The 22233-nt window shown below is 40.6% G+C and overlaps 1 protein-coding gene across 12 annotated transcripts in view; it reads left to right on the forward strand.

The window, feature by feature from the left end:
* The window catches only part of LMO7 (LIM domain 7), a 136668-nt gene that overhangs the window by 110070 nt on the left and 4365 nt on the right, over positions 1–22233 (forward strand). For 5 of the 12 annotated variants that reach the window (XM_044284889.1, XM_044284891.1, XM_044284899.1 and 2 more), the window contains 12 exons: positions 1321–1487; positions 2919–2976; positions 7514–7570; positions 10496–10521; positions 11373–11477; positions 11726–11812; positions 13584–14077; positions 15428–15487; positions 16751–16797; positions 17229–17387; positions 20119–20311; positions 20653–20940. In XM_044284889.1, the coding sequence (XP_044140824.1) occupies positions 1321–1487; positions 2919–2976; positions 7514–7570; positions 10496–10521; positions 11373–11477; positions 11726–11812; positions 13584–14077; positions 15428–15487; positions 16751–16797; positions 17229–17387; positions 20119–20311; positions 20653–20940 (1741 nt within the window). Of the gene's footprint in view, positions 1–1320; positions 1488–2918; positions 2977–7513; positions 7571–7709; positions 7752–10495; positions 10522–11372; positions 11478–11725; positions 11813–13583; positions 14078–15427; positions 15488–16750; positions 16798–17228; positions 17388–20118; positions 20312–20652; positions 20941–22233 lie in introns of all 12 variants that reach the window. The other 7 variants (XM_044284896.1, XM_044284901.1, XM_044284893.1 and 4 more) reach the window with 6 other exon arrangements.

A 22233-nucleotide genomic window follows, 5' to 3' on the forward strand; every position in this document is an offset into this window, starting at 1 on the left:
CACATGAAAATGGCATGAACAAATGACCTTTTTGTCATTCATTAATCAATTTCCCAAAGCAAGAAGATAAAAGTGAAACATGGTAAACTAAAATGGAAGAAGGGTAGCAAGGAAATATAAAAAATTGTTTGTAGGATACTTGCCTAAAGTGATAGATAGCAAAAGATGGTTACTGGGAAAAGCTAATCCAGAAACCTGGATCAAAACTGTTTGTAGTTCTACGTGTTTTTGTCTTAATATGATAATATTGAAATCTGGGATCTAAAAGACTCCCATTCCTTGTAATATTAAATATCATTGACTTTGTCCATCATTATAGATGTTTTTGTTATTTTACTATGTAACTTAAAGGCACTTTAACTGTATCACAGAGCATGTTGTGTATGCTAAATATATATATGAAATATCCTACTTGTTCTAACCATTCTATTAATACAGAGGGGGTCATTTATCAAAGGCCTGTGTTTTAGGCCGGTCCTTGATATTGCCTGTGCAGCCAGAGGATGCTCTTCACTTATGACAGGGTGCAGGCCTCGTCAAAAATGAGCTGCATCGTTCTGCAGTCCCTGCGCCTAGACTGAAATCTACTCCAGCCTATTAGCTGGACTACATTTCAGTTGTAATTTACACTAGTAAACTGATGCCTCTGCCCCCACCAATCCCCCTTTTCAGAAAGTGGTGAGGGAAGTGTACAAAAACAATTGGTGCCTATACTTGGGCGCATTGGTGTTCAAAAAGTCACAAACCATTGCTTAGGTGGTAATGATAACAACCCCCCCTACCCCGGTGAGGTAATATCCTCATAATCCCTAGACAACTAATTTAGTTAAATATCAACTTTCAATTGTACTTTATAGTAAAAAAAATAATTATATATATATATATATATATATATATATATATATATATATATATATATATATATATATATATTATTTAACATACCAGTAGTTGCCTCTTATGGATTAAAAAAAGAAAATTCCCAGCTGTATAAGTACATACAGATATGGATGTGAGCATGCACATTACTGGCTGTATCAGAGCTGAAGTTGTGAGATTGAGTGGATAGCTACATTTATAATGTATAATCAATATGAATGGATTATAGAATTGCAGTTAGAGTGCCTTTTAGGTTATTGTACTACACTGTCTTATTGCATGTATAACTGCATGTCTGGGAAGGTGGTCTTTTTTGTGCGATCTAACCCTCTGTGACACCGCTTTTGCTGCTTGCTTCATCACTTTGTAGACTTCTCCTTATGTTCGTGTTTTCATTAACTTTCACACTTTGTATCGCTGCATTGATTACTTACCAATCAGACTGGGGCAGTGATCCACCTTCCCTGCCATACAAAAGCCATAAAACCCTCAATCTGACCAGTATGGATAACAACATTGTAGGTCTTCCTGAGAGTAAGTGGATTGATGCAAGCTCCTCCAGATCTCCCAATGCGTCCCTGACAAACAGCCCCCCTGACTCAGGAAATGTAAGTGATGTGATAAAACTGCAATGTCTTTTATGTGCTTTTTGTTAATTGTTTTATGCTGCTCGACAGTCTTTTTCATAAGAGCCACAGTTTGCCTATTGCTGTGACCGAACAACAGGTCATAAATTAATACTCTTGCATTGCTGTCCTACACATTGCAGTAGGGCCCTTGAACATGCCCAACTACAGCAGTTGGTCCTCTCTTCTCGTCTAAAGTATGAGTGAACGCCGGGTAGTGTATAAATAATTTCTTTATAAAGCCGATCCAGGGAAAAGTATCATTTCAAGTTTCTAGTGGAGTTTAGTTATATTATTTCTATACATATATATGTGTAGTATATCATTTGTGCTCCGAACTTAGTTGAGCATTGTTGGTGTTAGGCCTCATGCAAACTAATGTGCCCGTATTGCAGTCCGCAAACAGATCCTGAATCCGCAATACAGACAAGAATAGGACGTGTTCTATCATTTGCAGAGCAGCCACCTGGATGCAGATGGCACACGGATGAGATCTGTGTGCTGTCTGGTTTTTTTCCCCCCAGTCCCAGAAATGAATGGGTTTGTGTGAGACCCTAAAGCAGTGTGGATTGGACATGACTGCAAAATACGGTCGTGTGCAAGAGGTCTTAATTCGTGTTTTTGTCCATGCCAAAATGTGAAAGATTGCCCCCCCCCCCTTCCCCGCCATCACCTACCATGTGTCATTAATGGTGGCCTCTAATGTGACAGCAAGGCCCTCTTGGGCACCAGGCTTCAGGTGCAGCTACTGCTTCTTTATCCCCTATAGTGGAGGGGGGTGTGAAGTTATACAACATGTGAGCTGCCAAGAAATCAAACAGAATTTCTAATGAATCGCTCAATGGTGCTGAAAGTGCAATTATTCCATCATAGAACTGTGCGTTATATGCCTAATGTCACCTCTCATTGGCAGGTGGACAAATTAGAGATGGTACAGTCGGTCACTGATCTTTTCAGAGAAAAGTTAGCTTCCTTTTATCTTGGCCATTGATTTTCCCTGGACCAGTATGCCATCACAGATGTATAGTGTCCTTCGGCGAGTCCAAGTATTGATCTGGCGAACAGACGGGCGTTATAACTGTCCTTTATGTTTGTGCTTTCTTTGTTAAATGTTCTTGGCTGACTAATGTATTTTGAATGTACTTCTTTCCAAGTGCCACCTATAAATTGATTTGTTAGGCTTAATATTTTAAAGGGGTTGTGCCCAAGACAGAAGATGTATATCTCAACTGTGTGGGTCCGACCACCAAGATAGCCATTGATCATATACTTGTCCCCTGTCCTGTTTAACGGTTTTGTTATGCTGTTTCATTTCTATGCACTTGGATCCTGTTTTAAATGACCGGATGGCTTTGACATGATATTTGTATGCACCGATTGACAACTAGATAAATCATTTCATTGTTTGCACAGGTCAAGGAGGCTAAACAAGTAAATGGAATTAAAGATGAAGTGGATACTAAGCAAAAAGGTAATAGTACAGTTTTCAGACCCTCATATTCAATTATGCCTTCTGTCTGTAACAGAACATCTACAGCTGGGAATAGGCCCTTGCCTAGGGTGCCATTCAGAAAAATTGCACGATTTTACAGATTTTTTTAATTTATTTTTTAAAGCCACACGCATTCCTCAGAGTTTGTTGTATATCTGCTGATATTGCTGTAGGTGCCGCAGTACAATATGCTTTAGTGATAGACCGACACTTTCCTTGCGTGGCACAACCCCTGCCTTTGGGCATTAGAAGAGTTTGTCCTGCCCTAGAGTGGGGGTAACATTGGAGTTGACATCACATACCAGTCTACCCCTCCAATGTGTTATTGCCATTTTCTTATTGAGGGAATATATTTTATCACAGGCACTACATAGGGAAACGAAAAGCTTCGTTACTTTGTGTCGTGTGAAAACAAGCATTCTCATTAACATCCGGGGCAGCAGTTCAGATATGGAACAAATATTCTTTTCTTCTTTCTTTTCCTATTGTAGTTACATGGATGACCTTTATTTTCACACATTACATTTCTTTCCCTGGTAATTTCCAATATATTTTTTAACAGCTGGGTTATATTTATGTCTTAAAATATTTTCATAGCTGGAAGACTCATTGGGGAAAGGTCACTTTTATGATGTTCACACAATGTACCACACTTCTAGGGCACGCTCAGTCATTGGTGATTTACGTGTTTACAGGCACTACCAAAATCTCAGTTTCCCATAAATGTTCCTAGGATTGCCTTAAAAAAAATTCCTTTAGGGTATGTCCACATGGGATAAACACGTGTTACAAATGTGCAGTATTTTACAGTTCCGGCAATACGCATGAGGTTATATGCAATCTCATTCACAGGCTGTGAATAATTCTGCCGCATAGATTGACCTGCGGTGTGGATTTCAAGTCTCGCTGCGTGTGAATTTATGCTTCAGTGTAAACCTTTTACAATGCAGAGAAGGTTGAAATCCACTGCATATCCACCGCAAAGTCCTTGACAAAGGAAAAAGAGATGGCGGCCCCTAGTGTATTACTGTGTGTACTATAGAGAATTAAGTGGCGATTAGTGTAATTTCACCCAATTTATGGGATTCCGCTTTTTAGCCTTATATACTTGTGCTGCTGTGCAGTCGGGGATCCCTCAGGGTCACTACTTGGTGTCCAGTAAAGAGGGCTTGATTGCAAAGGATCCTATTCCCAATAGCGCATGACCACAGGTAAGTAGTCCAAAACCGCATTAGAAAAATAAAACCTTTTTTTTTTTACCTGGAGGAAAAAAAAAAAGCCACACGTTTTGTTTGTGACCACACTCTTTCTCAGGCCATTTAAATGTGTTCGCCACTTTTGCTATATTGATGACCTATCCTCAGGATAGGTCATCAGTATCAGATTGGTGGGGGCCGACCCTGCCGAGCGCTGTGTTCGGTTTACCTGCTTGCTGTTAACATTGCAGTGGTGAGCAGTGTCACTACAGCTCCGCCATCCCATTCACTTAAATGGAAGGGCTCCCTCCTATTCAAGCAAATAGAACAGTGTATAACAAGTGAATGGCACGGCGGAGCTGTAAGTACACCTGCTTGCCTCTGTAGCGGTGACCATTGACGGGGGTGCAGCAGTCCGGCCCCTGCTGATCTAATATTGATGACCTATTCTGAGGGATAGCTCATCACTATAGCAAAAACAAAGGACCCTTTTAAGTGGCCTTGGGAAACGTGCAGTTGTGAATAGGATACTCTGCAATCGAGCACTCTTTTTGTCATATAAGGCCCCTTTCACATGAGCGAGATTTCCACACGGGTGCGATGTGTGGCGTGAACGCATAGCACCCGCACTGAATCCTGACCCATTCATTTCCATGGGTCTGTGTACATGAGCGTTTATTTCACGCATCAATTCTGCATTGCGTAAGAATTGCAGCCTGTTCTATATTCAGAGTTTTTCACTCAGGCCTGGCCCAATAAAAGTGAAAGGGGGCTTCAATGAAAAACGCATGGTAATCCGGATGCAGTCCGGTTGCAATGCTTTTTTGACTGATGGTTGCTAAGAGATGCTGTTTGTAAACCTTCATTTAAAAAAATAATTATATTTTCATGCGTGTGAAAAACCTCATCAAAATGCATTGCACCCGCTGAATGCAATCGCAGATGAAACTGACTGAACTTCCTTGCAAAATGATGCGCGTTTCACTGAACGCATCCGGACCTAATCCGTATCGTTCGTGTGAAAGAAGCTCAAATGTGAAATGTGTTAATTATTGGTTATTCTCACAGATTTATAGAGGATTTTTCTGCCTCAATTTATGTACAATGTGGATGTACTCTCACTTGGTTTTTTTCTTTAAAGATATGGTCACATTTAGGGTAATGATTTTTTTTTATTTTTTTATTTAAAGGTATTTTTTCCTATTTCAGCATGTGTGGCATATCGCTAGGAAATGCCACAGATGTCAGATAGATGTGGGTCCCCACATGTGCGACCAGCTCTCCATTCACTGATGTGGGGGTTTTGAAAATACCCAAGCTGTCTTTGCTATATCTGGCAGTCCTGTAGCGGGGAACGAAGAGGTAGCTGTGCTAGTGCGGCTTACTCTCCCTTCACTAGTATGGGACTCCAAAAAATGGTCAAGAGCAATTTTTGGATTTTGGGATATCTTATAGTAGTGAATGGAAAGGACACAGCCCTTGTGTGGTTTGCTGTCCTTCTCTTTGGGAACTCTGTTCTGGAGATCGTTGTGGGTTCCCATCTGACATTTGTGGCATATCCTATTGAGACGGGAAAACCCCTTTAACTCATGTATTTCTATAAAAACTTGCACCAGTTGACTTCACCTTCTATGTGTCGCAGTAAATACCAAACTCCAGTGTACAGTATGCCATTTACATAGAAATGGCTGTTTGATTGCTCATTCTCCATCCCCTCTCTCCTCTCCTGAACAATATTCTAAGCTGCTTTATGACCGAATCAAATTTAATCAATTATTGAAGCTTCAGATGTCACATTTGTGTACAGTTTTTAATAAAACCCTAATGCAGAATGCTTCTCAGCCTAAAATACATGTGTTTAAGTAAAAAAATATATCCCAAATGTGTCTATAGCCTTTAAAGAAATGGTGAGCACCTATGGTCAAATCCCTCTAGAGCATGCAGCACAAATGGAGACTTTGTGAAGCTTCATCAGACAGGTCATGTTACATGGTGTAGGAGTTCAGGCTGGAGATACCATTGTGGCTTCTAAGTTACAGTGCCGTATTGTTTTCTTGTTTGCTTCATCATGACTGTTCAGCTGGCTGCAGAGACATTTTGGTGCTTGTAACTGGCGCTTCATGAATGGTTTCTGCATTTGCACATTTTTGCATGTTGTCAGACATTGCAGTACGAGTATGACCTATAACAAACTTGAATTGTTTGCAAATGAATTGCTGCATGTTAAAATGAAGCTTCACTTTAGATTTACTCTGGTCTCTGTTTTGGCTGCTGATGCAAGTCCCTTCATATAGAGTCCATGCTGAAGCTTCACTTTAACGTCAAACTGCTCCATTTACCCTGTGTTATTTTCTCATTTGTGGCTTGTGTATGAATTGCATTTATTAAACCTTTGTCCATTTTGAATGTACTTACACTTAGTAGAAATACCACTATTTGGTAGTACATGGCGGCAGTTTCATGCTGTACCTTTTAGGGCACTCGGAGTACCTCGCTGACTATAGGAATAAACTCTTCCTATACTACTTGTTAATCTGAAGTAGAGTACCACATCAGTATGCGGCAGCTTTAAAGGCAGCATATAGTGATTACCTATCCTCAGGATAGGTCCTCAATATCTAATCGTTGGTGGTCTGACACTCGGCACACCTGCTGATCAGCTGTTTGAAGGGAAGATAATGCTCCATGAAAGCGCTATTTCTTCATTACACTGCCTGTCGTCGCGGCGCAGCGCCGCTCCTCTTGAATGGAGCAAGTATATGTAAATGGTTCATGGATGATGATGAGCAGTGTAATGAATAGGAAGCGGCGCTCGCATGGAGCACTGCCTCATCAACCAGCTGATTGGCAGGGGTGCCGAGGATAGGTCATCAATATATACAGCCTGCACAACCCCTATAAATAGGGCCTGTGTGCCCTCATGACAGGTCTGCTTTAGTAAACGCTTGTATCCACCATTAACTAATAATTTCGGAGCATAATTTTAGAACCTTGTTGTGCTGTTCCTCTTTCTTCTTAAAATGTATGACTGAATTGACTAGGTACCCGTCCACCTTATTGGCCAGGGGAATGGTGTAACATTCAGTTGTCAGTTTATTATTTCCAGAAGTAATGACAGAGCAACAGCCCATTTGAAGAGAAGACAACCCACCTGCTATTCCTTTGGTTAATAAGTAATAACTAAAACAGATGTCAAGAGAGATTAAAAAGTGTTGTAAAACTGGATTTTGAATTTAGCTTCAGGGACGTGTTCCCTATTTTTTATTTTATTTTTGAATGGTTATGAAACAGTTATTTTTCACTTTGTATCTCTCAATTAGAACATGAACCTATATCCATGAGAAACTATAAAAGGAGGTCTCAGTTTTTTGAGCAAGGTAACACTTGTGGTCAAGTACTAGCTGCTTTGCTACTGCCGAATCTCCAAAGGTTCCTTTAGGACTAACAATGGTGTTGGGTTCTGAGCTTCTACTGCCACACGCTGAAAGCAAAGTCAACCATTTGTTTTCTCCTTAGGATCATCTGGTTTTTCTTACAGCTCGTTGGTCTACTTGTGTGGTAATGGGTGGTGTTGCTGTGCTTTAAACTCTCCTTTTTGTTTGGACCAACATCTGTAGTATAACCCACTTTACAAAGCTTATGAGAGCCTGTATTCAGCACACTCATTCACACCTTTTATAATTGCTGCACACTCAAAATGAGCCCTTATGTTACTTTAACCAATTGGATGCCTGTAGCATTTAGCTACAAGTAGTAGTATTAATACAAATAGAAGATCCTGTCTCTTGTCTTGTGTCGAGAACAGGAGTGGGGCCTAGTGTGAGGCAAAAAAGTAGAACAAGGGAACAAGTCTCTCACTGTGGTATCTGTTCTTGGTGAATAATGGCAAACCGTAGAGATCTCCAGAACTTTAGGGCCCTATTAGACTGCCCAATGTTCGTGCAGGACTAGCACCGATGGACAATTAACACGTCCATCACCGCTCCTTTGCGTCAGTCTGTTACATGCGAAGAAAGGACTGATACTGCTGTCATTCTTCCTACATTCAGTTCTATTGATTCTCATCAGCACATCCCAGATTACACATTCTAGGCTCCCTGATGAAAGATGGAAAGCGGTCAACAGACCAATCAACTGACTGGCGGCATGATTGTACACGCCTATTATCAGGACCGAATGTTCCTATAAACACTTCCCCGATAATTGGTTTGAAAATTGCTCAGTCCTAATATGGCCCTTAGGGTGAATTCTGGTCTAATAATACAAGTTAAACATCTCTATTCAAACATTGATATATTTGTCTTTCTGAAAGCCAAGAACAGTTACTTTATCATTTGCATCTCATTTATATGCATTTTCCCTATATCAAATGGGTTTTTCAGTGAACCACATTTATCTATTCACAGAATAGGCGATAAATTAATTGAACACTAGGGGTCCAACCAGTCACAAGACCAGGGTCCCTGAGTCGCCTGTGTGAATGCAGCGGGGCTCATGTATGACCACAGCTCCATTCGTGATCTGGAGTACTGATTGCAACGCTGGACTATCTCCGTCAGTTCCTTAGAAGTGGCACATGGGCACCACTACATTTACACAAGGGGACTTTGGGATTCCTGTTCTCATGATCGGTGAGGTTCCCAACAGTTGGATCACCTATCCTGTAGATACATGTATTTTGTTATTGATGTGCTTTTTACTGCTGCTCATGCTTTCATTGTTAGCAAAGTCATTTTATTTTCCATCTGATGTGCTATGGATATCTGTCTTGTGTAGGCCACGTCACATAGAACCGCTGCGATGGTTCCATAACTGTTTCTGTGCAGTGCATGTCAGTCCTCCACTCAGACTAACCAGCATGTTTGCTTTCCTTGTCATCTTTGTCTGCTGTGCCATATTATACATTGCACTGAGAATGATTTGTGTATTGGAATATGTCTCGGAACAAAATGAAAACTGTAGGAACAGTATGCCATTTAATATCTGGTTTATGTATTTACTATGAAAGCAATGCGAAAGGAAAACTGGATATTTCATTTTGGCCTTGAAGTTTTCTAGTGATCAACTAAGATCAGAGCTTAAGGATGTTGTCAGGTCGGTGTGTGGAACAATGTAAATGAAGCCCCGTCTGTCAGGACCTTTGATCAGTGTCTTAAAGAACAGAGATGATAATTGTATAATAGCTGCACATTAAGACTTACCGCATTAATGACTGAATATTAATTTGGTTAATAATCCATGCATGATGCAAGAGTCATGCTTTTTCTTACCACATAATACTTATGCTATGCTCTAGTCATGTTATTCTGTAGTCTATTAGACCCTCCTCCAAGCTTGCTGTATATTTTCTAGTGACAGCAACTATGGTAAAATAATGAAAGAATGTGTGCTAACCTACTTATCCCCTGCCACTTCCAGTGCCACTGCTCCAATCCTCCCTGCTATTGCAGACATAAAGTCCAAAAGTTTTGGCTGCAGCAATGACATGCCCCTACCCCAGGCACTACTGCAGCCTATCACTGGCTTCAGAGCGACCAGACTGCTTAGGCCAGTGGCAAAGCCCAGCAGGGGGAATGGGAGTGGCTTCACTAGTAACGGCGGGGGATGAAATGAGTAATACATTCTGTTGTTATTTTATTGCAATTCTTGCCTTGATATTTAACTTTCAGGGTTTTGATATTGCAGGCCTATTCACAGGTTAGTCTACCAATATCAAATCGGCAAAGTTCTGATACCCCACACCCTCACAAATCAGCTTTTTCATGGTAGCAGTGATCAGCTGCTGCCTCTGAAGTGAATGGTCGGAACTTTGTAGTTCTAGTACCTACTTTTGGTGCTGCAGCTTCTCTGAAACAGTTGATTGGCAGGAGAATGGGGTATCGGACCCCAGCTGATCCAATATATCCTGAAGATGCCATCAATATGTAAATCACACAATACCCTTTAAGTAATTTTTAAACAAACTCGAGGAGGAGGCCTTTCTTACTTATTCAATTCTTGGAAGAAGCACGTGTAATTTTCTCTAGACAATGAGTTTTATGGAATTGGTACATTATACAGTAGCGCTTTATATCCATCAAGTTTTTGTTCCCAGGTTTGAAAATGATGTTGGCCATTAAAATAACATTTTTTATAATAAACTTAGGTTGCAGACTTCTCTTCATGGTGTTGAGTATCCCTTGATTAGGAGGCCAAAATAGTGTTGAGATTGTAATTGTGTTCTCTGTTTAAATAATCAACCCAGATATGTCATTTCCCTTGCTTATGAACCTTTTTTTTTTTTTTTGCTGCACCTCTACCAGGAAGCACAGATTCCTCGGCACCAGAAGTAAGTTTATTTGTCTCTACCTTTAGCAAATTGCCACTGTTTTAGCACATCAAAACTAGCTTTTGCAACAATAGGGGTTAAAGGAAACCTGTCGCCTCCAAAAACCATCTGAAGCCACCAGCCGTACCTGAGAGTAGCCAGCAGTGTGCTTCTGACGATTGTTTTGTTCCTGAAGGCAGATGCGGCAAAAGCTCTGAAAACGTTCCTTTATCCCCTGCCAGTGCGCTTCTCTAGACATGCTTGAAGGCTTAGGGGCGGGGAAGGGGGCGTGGTTACCTGGACTTTGAAGCAAGGAGAGTGCTGCCCCCTTGACTTCACGCATGTCTAGAGAAGCGCGCCAGCAGGGGATAAAGGAACGTTTTCAGAGCTTTTGCCACATCTGCCTTCAGGAACAAAACAATTGGTAGAAACGCACTGCTTGCTACTCTCGGGTACTGCTGGAAGCTTCAGATGGTTTTTGGAGGTGACAAGTTCCCTTTAAGTGAAAAGTTATAACCGCTGAAGTTTTCCAAAGATCTTTAAGAACGCAAATCTTGCTAGTTGCTATGTGCTAATTTTGATAAGTCTCCCACATTGTTTGAAATTAAATATTCTTAGTTTCTTTGGGGAAAGCACTTCATTTAGAAATACATTTTGATAGTTATATTTCTGGATGAGCGAATTGACGCGCTCTGTACAGTATTAGAATGTATTGGCTTAGATGAGCCAAAGTTATTACTTCGCGAAGTCTCGCGAGACTTCGGCTACTAACTTCAAAAATGTATTTCTACTGTTAAAAACCTTTTCCCGAACTCTGGTTCGGTTCCTAGTTATATTGTCTGAAATGCGTTGTTTTGTCAAATTAATCCTAGATGCCAGTTCCATCCATTAATGTCTCAACAAGGTGGTCTTGGGACCCTGAAGAGGAGAGGAAGAGGCAGGAAAAATGGCATCAAGAACAAGAAAAAATGTTGCAGGTAGAGGCCTAAACATGACTATTGGTTTAAAAATCTCCAATTTTCATGGCTCAGTTTCATATATATTGTGGTCACTCACTGTTCAGGGGAAATTAACACCATTGTTTAGTTTGGAATCAGTTGTGCCCCTTTTTTTGACTACATATTCTTAAAGAGTAGCATTCCATATGTGGTTTTTATTCTGTGAACAGCTAAAATATAGTAAAAGTATATATTAGATTTCAGTATTTATAATTCTGTATTGGCAGGAAAAATACAAACGGGAACAAGAGAGACTTAAAGAAGAATGGGAGCAAGCTCAGCAAGAAGCCGAGAAAGGAAGATCTTTTGATCAGGTTTGACCTATATCTCCTGTCTTTTTAGTTTTCTTCTTTTGTTAGTTATATATTTGGTATACCCTGTGACAGGAGGAAATGCTTGACACATTTCATTACATTTTATTAAAGCATTGTTTGCACGGCTATGACAAGAAAGAGGCCCCAGTCTAGTGCATCATTAACATTAAAGGGAATCTGTCACCTAGTTTTACCCTATAGAGCTGCGGACATGCAGGGATAGATCTCCGTGAGAATGTCTGCAATATACCCCTCCCATAGCTCTGTGTGGTTTTATTTTGTTGAAAAAATGATTTTATAGATATGTAAATTAGCCAAGTAAGGTGCCCAAGGCGTGGTTACTTACGGTTAATGAGCCCAGCCACGCCTGCATCCTAGAATCTCCTCCTTGCTCACAAAGTCAGTGCTGTAATCTCGTGATGCGCGAGCTAGCGCATGCACAGTGCCGCCAAAGTGTTCGTTCTCTTTGCTGGCATCAGCCTCAGTGAACGAACTGCGCATGCACTAGCTCGCGCATCGTGAGATTACGGCACTGTAACTTTGTGAGCAAGGAGGAGGTTCCTGGATGCAGGCGGTGCTGGGCTCCTTCACAGGGGGCGTGGCTGGGCTCATTAACTGTAAGTAACCACGCCTTAACTAATTTACATATCTATAAAATCTTTTTTTAAACAAAATAAAACCACACAGAGCTATGGGATGGGTATATTGCAGACATGCTAGCGGGGATCTATCTGTGCATATCCGCAGCTTCATAAGGTAAAACTAGATGACCGATTCCCTTTAAGCTTGGAGCATGGCAAGAGAAGCAAACCGTTTTTAAGCCCTCCGCAGCCACTAGATGAATTGTCCGTGTGACTAGTCAGCAGTTCGGGTGTTGTGGTCTGATGAAATCGTGCTGCAGGCTGGTAATAAGATGAGGACTGCAGCAGTGGGAATGTGGGAGCCAAAGGGTGAATTCAGACATGACCGATGTGCTGCGGATGGTAATTGCAGTTTCGAGTAGGTGAAAGCCACAGTAGACTAGAGTACAAGACAACACTCCTATGCATGCTGCAGATATCCGCTGTGAATTTCAGAACTTTGTAAGTGGACGAGGTAAAATTTGCTTTGAATCTGCAGGGAATGCCTCATGTAAATGGTTTACATGTGAAAGATTTTGCTAGGATTTTTCTGGCCTTCGTGTGCATGGTATGGTAGTTGGCCAGCCCCACATTTATTAACATATTTCTGGAGGAGTAGAACGGTTGATGGAAATATGAAAATATATGTTTAAGCAATCTATGGGAATTCTAATGGTAGGACTGAAAGGTTGGACTGAGTTCAGTAAATAAACTGAAATTTTCATTGTGCCTTCTTGAGCGCTGTAACCTTCTTCCAATACTGGTTAAAAGGTTTATTTTGCTGGCATCCTCCAAGTGTGTAAAATCTGTCGTGCGAGTGTATGTCTCTTTTTATGCCTACATTTCAGATATGGGGATAGAGTGAAGAATCGTTCTGTGCATTTTTGTTTGCTTTGGGTTGCAAGAGAGCTTCACAAATATGGGATAGGACCTGTTGCTTTAAAATCTCATTGACTATAATGTAAATCTGCCACACAGCAGCCAATACATTTGTATGCTTACTCATTTACTCATAGAAGAATTATTATTAATTTTTTAAGTTGCCCGTTTAGTAGATGGAGATTGTGAATAGGGGAATTTCCTCTTAACGTGTTTTTTGAAAAAGGGTTTTCTAAGCAAGACAACTAATCCATATCTTACAATTGTGACAGGAACCAGAGATCCTACCATTCAATACCAGCAGGGCCATGACTTCACATAGCCCTTTTTCATACTTAAGAACAGAGGGGTCTGAAGATTTACTAAGCAGTGAAGACAATTTTCAAGTGAATGAGAGGAGGCAGGAAGAAGAACGTGAAAGAAAAAAGGAAGAAGAAGAAGAAAGGTTTAATTATTTGGAAGCCCAGCGTAGACAGGCAGCGGAGGAAGAACGTAGGCGCCAGGCAGCGGAGATAGAACGTAGGCGCCAGGCAGCGGAGGAGGAACGCCTGCACCAGGCAGCAGAGGAAGAACGCCGGCGCCAGGCAGCGGAGGAAGAACGCAGGCACCAGCAAGAATTAGAAAGAAAAAGGCAAGAGGAAAACAGAAGACAAAAAGAGGAAGAAGAAAGGAGACTTAGAGAAGAGGAATGGAAGAGGAAAAAACAAGAAGAGGAAGAGCAAAGGCTAAAACTACAAAGTGAACGAACCCAAAGACCATTCATCAGGTTAGTATAGCTAACTGCTGGACATTGGTTTTAATATACTTAAAATTGCGAAGTCTATCATTTTGTAATATTTTTACTGTCATTTACTGTTTCTCTTTTCTAAAAGAATAATAAGCTTTATAACAAAATACTTAGTAGACATTTTAATCAGTATGATTCACAAATTCTCACCAAAACATTTGTATATAATTAAATTTTACTAGTTTACTTAATTATTTTAGTATAGCTATTGACCCAAATTATTTTAAGGTTGTCATTCGCAAACTTTATTTAATACATATCCGAGTATATTAGAGCTGCTGTCTGTTTTGAAATTCCCATCCTCTAGAGATATTAAATAACTGCTCCTCTGTCCCAGTCCACACAGCAAAGCTGTTAAGTAAGCGTCAGAAAAACAACCTATTGCTGCTAGTGTGGAAACTAACGTTTCAGGATTCTTATTTTATGATCAATACCAATAATGAAAAAAGTAGATTGTAAAAACCTGATTTACATATTATGCAATTGTTTAAGTGTACTTTTCATTTCAGATAAATTCTACAATATAAGACTATTGCATCAAATGCCATGCATTTATCACTGTTCATTTAACTCTTACCACAACCCCATCCCCCCACTGATCATCCCAAACAGTGTTTTTGCAGGCAGAAAAGGACAACACTGTTCGAGGGCTGTGTGGAAGGGCACTTTTGAGGGCTATATATAGGCTGTGATTGGGCTACGGTCACGATGATATTGTTTTAAATCTGATCATCTAATTTTAAACAAGATTTAGGCCTTGAACAAGACCAATATCGTGTCACTAGCCCTGATACATTGCGAATTACAGCTCTTAGAAATGGGTACCAATGAAGGCTGTACATACTGTACCTGCAGCTTTCATTCCGATGCCAATTTCTAATGGCTGTATCTCTCCATGTTTCCCACCGAGCACTGTGATCGTGGGCTTGTTTTAAAGCTTAGCTTGTCTGCTTTCAAGCCCAATCCAGCCCAAGATTTGAAAGGTTAATAGTTTTTCCCTTTTAGATGTCTGTCATCTCACCCAGCCTGGAGGTGGGAGAGATTCCTGACAGGCTGCAGGAGGAGAGAAAAGAGACACACTCTGTTTTGGCTGTACATGTCCCAGTAGGAAGGTTTACATAGACATCAGACATCCCCCCCCCCCCCCCCCCCCTTCACGATCAATCAAAATCTTCCATAAAAAAGTGACATTTTTGGGAGTGTTTTTTTTCCATTTTTGATGTGACTGGTGGGGAGTGTATTATATGGATTTATTGTCTATTAGAGAGATGTGGTTATAGAAATGTTAATGTGTTCATACATTAATGTATTCATGTTTTGTTCATGCAGTTCATCTTATTCAAGATTATCCAGGACTTTAGATGAATCTGATTATTCATCATACAGCAGGTGGGTACTAGATCATTTTAGAGAGGTTTTCCTATAAATATTTATCACCTATCCATAGCTTTGGCAGTCTCATAGAAGTGAATGGCTCAGTGGTCACACATACACCCCACCGTTCCATTCACACAGTGGATTTGAGGGTACCCGTGGTCATGATTAGTGGAGGTACCAGAGGTCAGACCCCTAGCGATTGTACATTTATCACCTATTATCATTTATTACCTTGCGATCTTCCAAGTAATTCTGGCATGGCACTACAGGTCCTGTTTTGAGGAGCAGCAGTGTAAAATTGAGCCATTGTAGCACTTTTTTTTTTTTTTTTTTTAATTAAGCTCCTACTGCAAATATATTCTTATCAATCTAGTAATTATTTTTTTTTTTTTTTTTTTGTGTGTCTACATACATAGTATCAAACCTGCAATACTCTTATTTTGTTTCTCTTAATGAGAGCACTAAACTACATACATGTAACATGTTTTGTTTTCCATCTCTTGTGACATGTGAGTACCGGATATGGCTGAACTTGCTAGCTGTTAGACCTCTTTCAAATCAAATTTTTTGCTTCAGGATTATTATTAATAATAATAATAATAATAATATTTTATATTATTATTTATTTTTATTTAAAAACCTGATACAATGTTTGCATCCTTTAAAAAAACTGAAAACAAGACAAGTGATCTGGGATTGGTTTAAATTTTGGACAGGAGGTCTGTCTGTAGGAGGGCAGTCACGTTTCCTCAATTTTATATTTATTTATTATTATTTTTTTAAACTGGTCAGTTAAGGCCTTTTTCACATCTGCGGCTGGAGCTCTTTGGATCCTACATAGCCGGATGTTACCGCGTGCCCTCTGGCCCCCATTAACTGTAATGGGATCAGACTGAGATCCGGCCGCTACCCGACAAATCATCCGGACAAAAAATACTGCATGTAGTGTTTTTTTTTTTTTTTTTTTTTTTTTGTTTGTTTGTTTTTTAACCCGTCCGAAAGCCTGCATATATGCCGGATACAGTAAACTCTGGCAATCTGACAGACTGCTGGAGTTCACAATGCAGATGAGAACCTGGTCTAACTGTAAAGAAGCATATTTCTGGAAGCTAGAGGACCTTTAAAAAGAAAGTCTAAAGGGAAATGGTGATGTGTATAGTTTAAATACAATCTGTCGTGTCAAAATCATTTTAGTTTATGTACATAATGAATATTTAAGGTGATACAAGATGGGTTTATGCATTTACTGTAAATGGTCTCGTATGTTTTTCTTAGCAGCAAATATAGAGATGCTCCTGATTCATCAGCTTATCAAGGAAATGGTAAGTGTTGCTTTTAATATTTGACTTTTTTTTTTTTTTTTATATTAAGTTGTGCACACTGACCATCTTTGCTGCAATTTGCGTAACGTTTGTACAATAAGTATTTATTATTCATAACTATTATTCAGATTATGTTCATATAGACTGCCCATGGACTCGTGGTACATTGTGATGTAATGTTACTACAACGCACATGGAAATATGTATGACAGACAGACTGTTTCATGCATTCTGCACCACATTAGACTAGTTGCCGTTTTTCTCCTGATAATGACAAAAAATTACTAAATTGTCATTATCATGTGCAAATAGTTTATTACCCTGATGAATTAGAACGCAAAGCTACTGGTTAGTAGTGTCCCCCTCATTATTTTATAGTTATAAGGAAAATGCTTGAAATACCAACGATTCACATGAATCATTATATATAGGCGGACAAGGAAAGAAGGCATATGGTTTTGCTGACTGGGTGTTTGAAGATGAACAAAACAAGATGCACAATGTGAAGTCTCAACCCAAAAAACTCCCATCAGAAATGGAAGTCATGGAAAAACAAAATGTCTCTGAGATGAGAGACTATCCAGGCCAAGGTGGGCAAATGCTTGGCTTCGCTGCTTAACCATATTAAACTTAGATCTTTAAAAGGCCTCTATACTACTGTAAAACAGCACACCAGATGCTTGACTATTGACAGGGCACATACTTCTAATACACACCCCAGACTTTTCCAGGAAGTGGACCCCTAGAAAGCCCTTCTGCATTCACAGGAGCCCCTTTATTGAATGTGAAATATGGGAACATGCCATAGCTGAGGCACACAGCATGATATATTCCTCAGTGATGCTTCTTAGAAAGCTGTCCTTATTCCTTCCGGCACAGTACTATTTTATAAAGTTTTTGGCCCCCTTTAGAGTATACCTGCCAGCATAAACTTTAAGGGAAACGTCCAAACGTTTTAATGAAAGATTATTTGCCATAAACTTCACAATCCTTTAGTAGTTCAGTTCCCCCATGAGGTCAGATCTGTGTGCTATTGTTTATTAGCTGCTGCAATGTAAATTTCCTTTTGCTTTCCACTGATGTATATTGCACGTAGTAATAGTTATCATATACATTAATAATAATATATAGGCCACCATATTCTGCAGAGCTTTACAATTCAGAGTGCATGTACAAATTAAAATAGACATCACAGGATTGCAGGCTGGTACATAAATGAAACACTAAGGGATACATTGATCATTAAACCACGTCACTTTTAGTGGTGTGACACTCCCAAACTGCAATTGCGACTTTTTCAACAGCATTTGTGTAAAAATGTTTGTGCAATGCCATTACTCCACCGCCATGCCACTTTCTGAGATGGGCGCATGGTGAGGTAGTCAGCCCTGCCATACTTCTCTGGCGTAGAAGACTGAAATCTACACCAGACAGGGGCTGGCGTAGATCTCCGTTTAGGCGCACAGACTACCGGATGCCATGCCTAATTTATGACGAGGTGTACACCTAGTCATAAATCAGGTGCAGCATCCAGCAGTGTATGCTGCTGGGCTATGATAAAGAAGTGAAGGCCCTGCTCACAAGAGCTTATAATCTATTAAAGGGGTTTTCTGCGTCTTGCTATTGATGACCTATCGTCAGCCGATCAGCTGCTTGAAGAGAAGGCAGCAGTTGCAGCGGTGAGCAGGTGTCTTACAAGTATGGCCTCTCCGTTCACTTCTCTGGGATGGCTCCGTCCAATTCACTTGAACAGAAATTGTTCCATATAAATGAATGGGGACGCAATACTTTGATTTCCACCTGTTTACCACTGCAATTGCTGCGGCAAGCAGGTAAACGGAGCAGAGTGCTGCCTTTTCTTCAAACAGCTGATTGGCAGGGGTGTCGGAGTCAGACCCCCGCTTATCTTATAGGTCATCAATAGTAAAAAGCAGGCAACCCCTTTACCAATATTCAACCAACACCAAAAATGTTTCTCACTCTTACTTTTCATCCAAAAATGTGATTACACTCTACATGACCAAAAGTCTGTGGATGCCCATTCTACCTAGTCCTTTTTCAGCCTCACTGCCAACAGGTATATGTTACCAGGCACATGCAGTCCAAAGAGTTTGGGTCAGAAGAGCCTCAGTGGCTTTCACCGTAGCACGGTCATGTGGCCATTTCTTCTCTTTCCTGCTCTGCTAATGCTGCCTGTGCTATTTGTGCTGCCACTGGGAAGTAAAGGGTCTTCCGGGTTAACCATATTATTGACCATTCCTCAGGATAGGTCATCAATATCAAATCGGTGGGGCTCCTACCCAAAGCCCCCCTGCCAATCAACCGTTCACAGCTGCTGCCAAAGCTACTACTGAGAACACCCCATCGTTCTCAGTGTAGTGGCTGTGTCTGGGTCCTGCAGGTCCTCAATATTGTTATCCTGGAAAGTCTTTTAATAATAGCTGTTTCAACTGTGTGCTGTTTTTTGCAAATGTGGTTTTCCGTGCACCCAGTAGGTCTCGACTGTAAGCGTGGTCAGTAAAGGGACCAACATTTCTGTGTGCGCCAAAGAGTGCTGCTCTTATACTACCGCTGAGCAAGGGTTGTGTGATATTCTGTGGTGCTGTGTTGGAGAGCATTGTCTTCTGACAGTCTGAGGTTGAAAACACGAATAATGGATGTGACCCAGCATTTACAGATAACCTGCTGTCTTGTTGTATGTCGTGCACGTGCTGAGCCAGACATTTTCTGAATAGCACCGACTTTTTCTAGAGCCTTTGTCAGGTGGCCTACCATCTAATGTACTGGGATTGGGTTTCCAAACGATGCCAGGAAAATTCCCAGTAGACTGGATTCATAAACACAAAGTTGTATGTGTGAAACCAGCCATAAGAAAATGGATAGCATGTAAATGACTGCTACACAATGAAGTATAAATTGCAGGGGGTGCACAAGAGAAAGGCATGTGTCAGATGCAGCGGACATTTCTAGAATAGTGCCCAGTAATTAGTCACAGCTAGTTACTTTTTCTCCACAGCTTTTTTTTTAGGGTAGATCTTTATTGTGGATGTGTGAGATCCGCATGAGCGAATAGCGCTGATTGAGCCTCACAATGGCCTGTAGGATTTGTCAGCGAGCCTTTTAATAAGGGTAACAGGGCTCTAGAAAAGTACAGATTGCTTTTGGGCTCGTTGGGTAGGATTTAGTGCAATTACAAACTAAATATGAGAAGGTTTCTACTAACGTAAGTTTGATGCTTAGTCGTTATTTTTTTATGTAATACAAGTACTAATTGTTCCAGTAAAATTCCCCTTGCGCTAATTAAATTTTTTTATGTTACAGGCAGCCACTACGAATATGAAACTAGTTCATCAATGAGTGGATCACAGAAAGAGGGGCCTGCAGAAGTGAAAAGACAGCAAATAATCAAAGAAATGAGGAAAAAAGCCCCTCTTAATACTGACAACAGCTGGATCAGGCAGCGGAGCTCTAGTGTGACAAAAGACACCTCATCACTTCCAGATTATATGAGAAGGTAGGGATTCCTTGTCGGAGTTGTCGTTCTTCATGGCAGATGACCTATTAGGTCGTGTGGGTGCCATGAATGTGGCCCCCTGCCCGGGACCCACCTCTGTGAGATAGAACAGAGAGCTGCTCCATAAGTGGGCTTTTCTGTCTGATTGACTGACTTACTGTCGATATATTACATCTCAATGGCTGCCATGAAATACTACATTTCACCTGCAGGGAAAATGTCTGGCTGCTCTTGTAAAATCAGCTGTTAGAAGCTCTTCAAACTTTTCGATTTACTATACATATTTAGTTCTTACATAGGAACCCAAACTGTTTTCTAATAGCATTTATTTCTTTTTACAGAGGGGAATCGCTAGACAACCTAGACTCTGGCTTAAACTCGTGGAGACAGCCATCCTTGGTAAACCACTCATCCTCTTATAACTCTTTATCATCTAGTCAAGACTTCAGTCAACCCTCTCAAGTGGTATCCACCTCTAACCGTACCTACCTGCGCAACCCATCTCCCAGCCTTCCACTGGTTTCTTCTGGCTCGGTTAAGAGTGCATCACTTTCCCAGACCTCTGTGGCATCATCTGGTTTGCCTCAGAATCAATCTTCATCACAGACGTCTGTTCAACAGCGCAACAAGTAAGCAGAAAGCGATAGATTTTGAGTCTTTTTTTTTTTTTTTTATGATTTATCAAAAGCCTTATGGAAGATATTTTTTAACCCCTTAATGGCCACCAATCATTAATGGGCTTAATTCTAGGCCGCCATATATTTACAGCAGCCCAGAATAAGCAGGGAGACCCAAGCAGCGGAGGGTGGGGGCTCTGCCATTTAAAGCCTTAGCTGACCATGCCAGCTAAGTGGTTTAGAGGGAGGGAGCTCCCTCTGTCTCCCATAGGCAACTGGAGAGTGAGATCTCTGGGTGCCGATGTCTTTGCATGGAAGCTTGGGGCCTAATAGAGACCTCAGGCCTGCCTGCAGTGTTTGCTTAGCATACTGTGACCCTCTGGTGCAGCCTGCTGGTGACTGTCAGTATAGCACTAACAGTATAATGATCTGTACTGTATAAGCAGTCTGCAGAAGCGGTCTGTGGGACTAATAGTTAAAAAAAAAAGTTTTATTAAATGAAAATAAAGTTAAAATTATACTTTTTTTCCTTTGAAAAGCTTTTCAATGGAAAAAATTGCAAAAATAAGTCTGCTCCATATATTTGCATTACACAATTTTAATGTAATTTAGCCTTCAAAGTGAATGTAATAAACAAAAATTAATAAAATTGCTGTTCTTTGCATATTTACCACAAAAAAAAAAAATAAAAAAAATCTCCCTTGTTTTCCTTTTACCTGGTTTATCGCTGTGGCTCCTCTTCTCGAGCTGTTTTAAGGCACATGGCCGTGTCTGTATTTAGGTCTGCAGTAGATCCTCAAAATACAGTTACCTTCCATGTGCATTCCGTATTGTTCTCACTCCCATCAATATAAAGGTCTATTCTTGTCAGCCATTCAGACAGGAATACGACATGTTCTGTAATTTGCAGAATGGCCACATGGATCCACAAAAATATGTATATGTGCTTGGTCCCATAGAGGTGAATGGATCAGTGTGTTATCAAACAATGTAGGTAGCATACAGATTTAAAATACGGTCATGTGCATGAAGCCAAAGGATCGTCTGTATGCGGTCTGCCATTTTTTGATGATAGGTGAGCATTACATGGGTAATGCTCACTTTTCACCAGCAGTGTCGGAGAGCTCCAGCGTCTGCACATCACTGCTGGCCAGAGCTGTCCTGTCTTTCTGTGCCCAATGTGAGAAAAATCCAGCTTGTGACTCAGTCCATGCGGGACTGTATGTATTTATGTCACATTATGTATATATAGATGTGTAAGTGTGCATGACTTTGTGTATGTATGCATGTTTGGTGGCAGCATAA

The sequence above is a fragment of the Bufo gargarizans genome, chromosome 3 (genome assembly GCF_014858855.1).
Source record: "Bufo gargarizans isolate SCDJY-AF-19 chromosome 3, ASM1485885v1, whole genome shotgun sequence".
Lineage (NCBI taxonomy): Eukaryota > Metazoa > Chordata > Amphibia > Anura > Bufonidae > Bufo > Bufo gargarizans.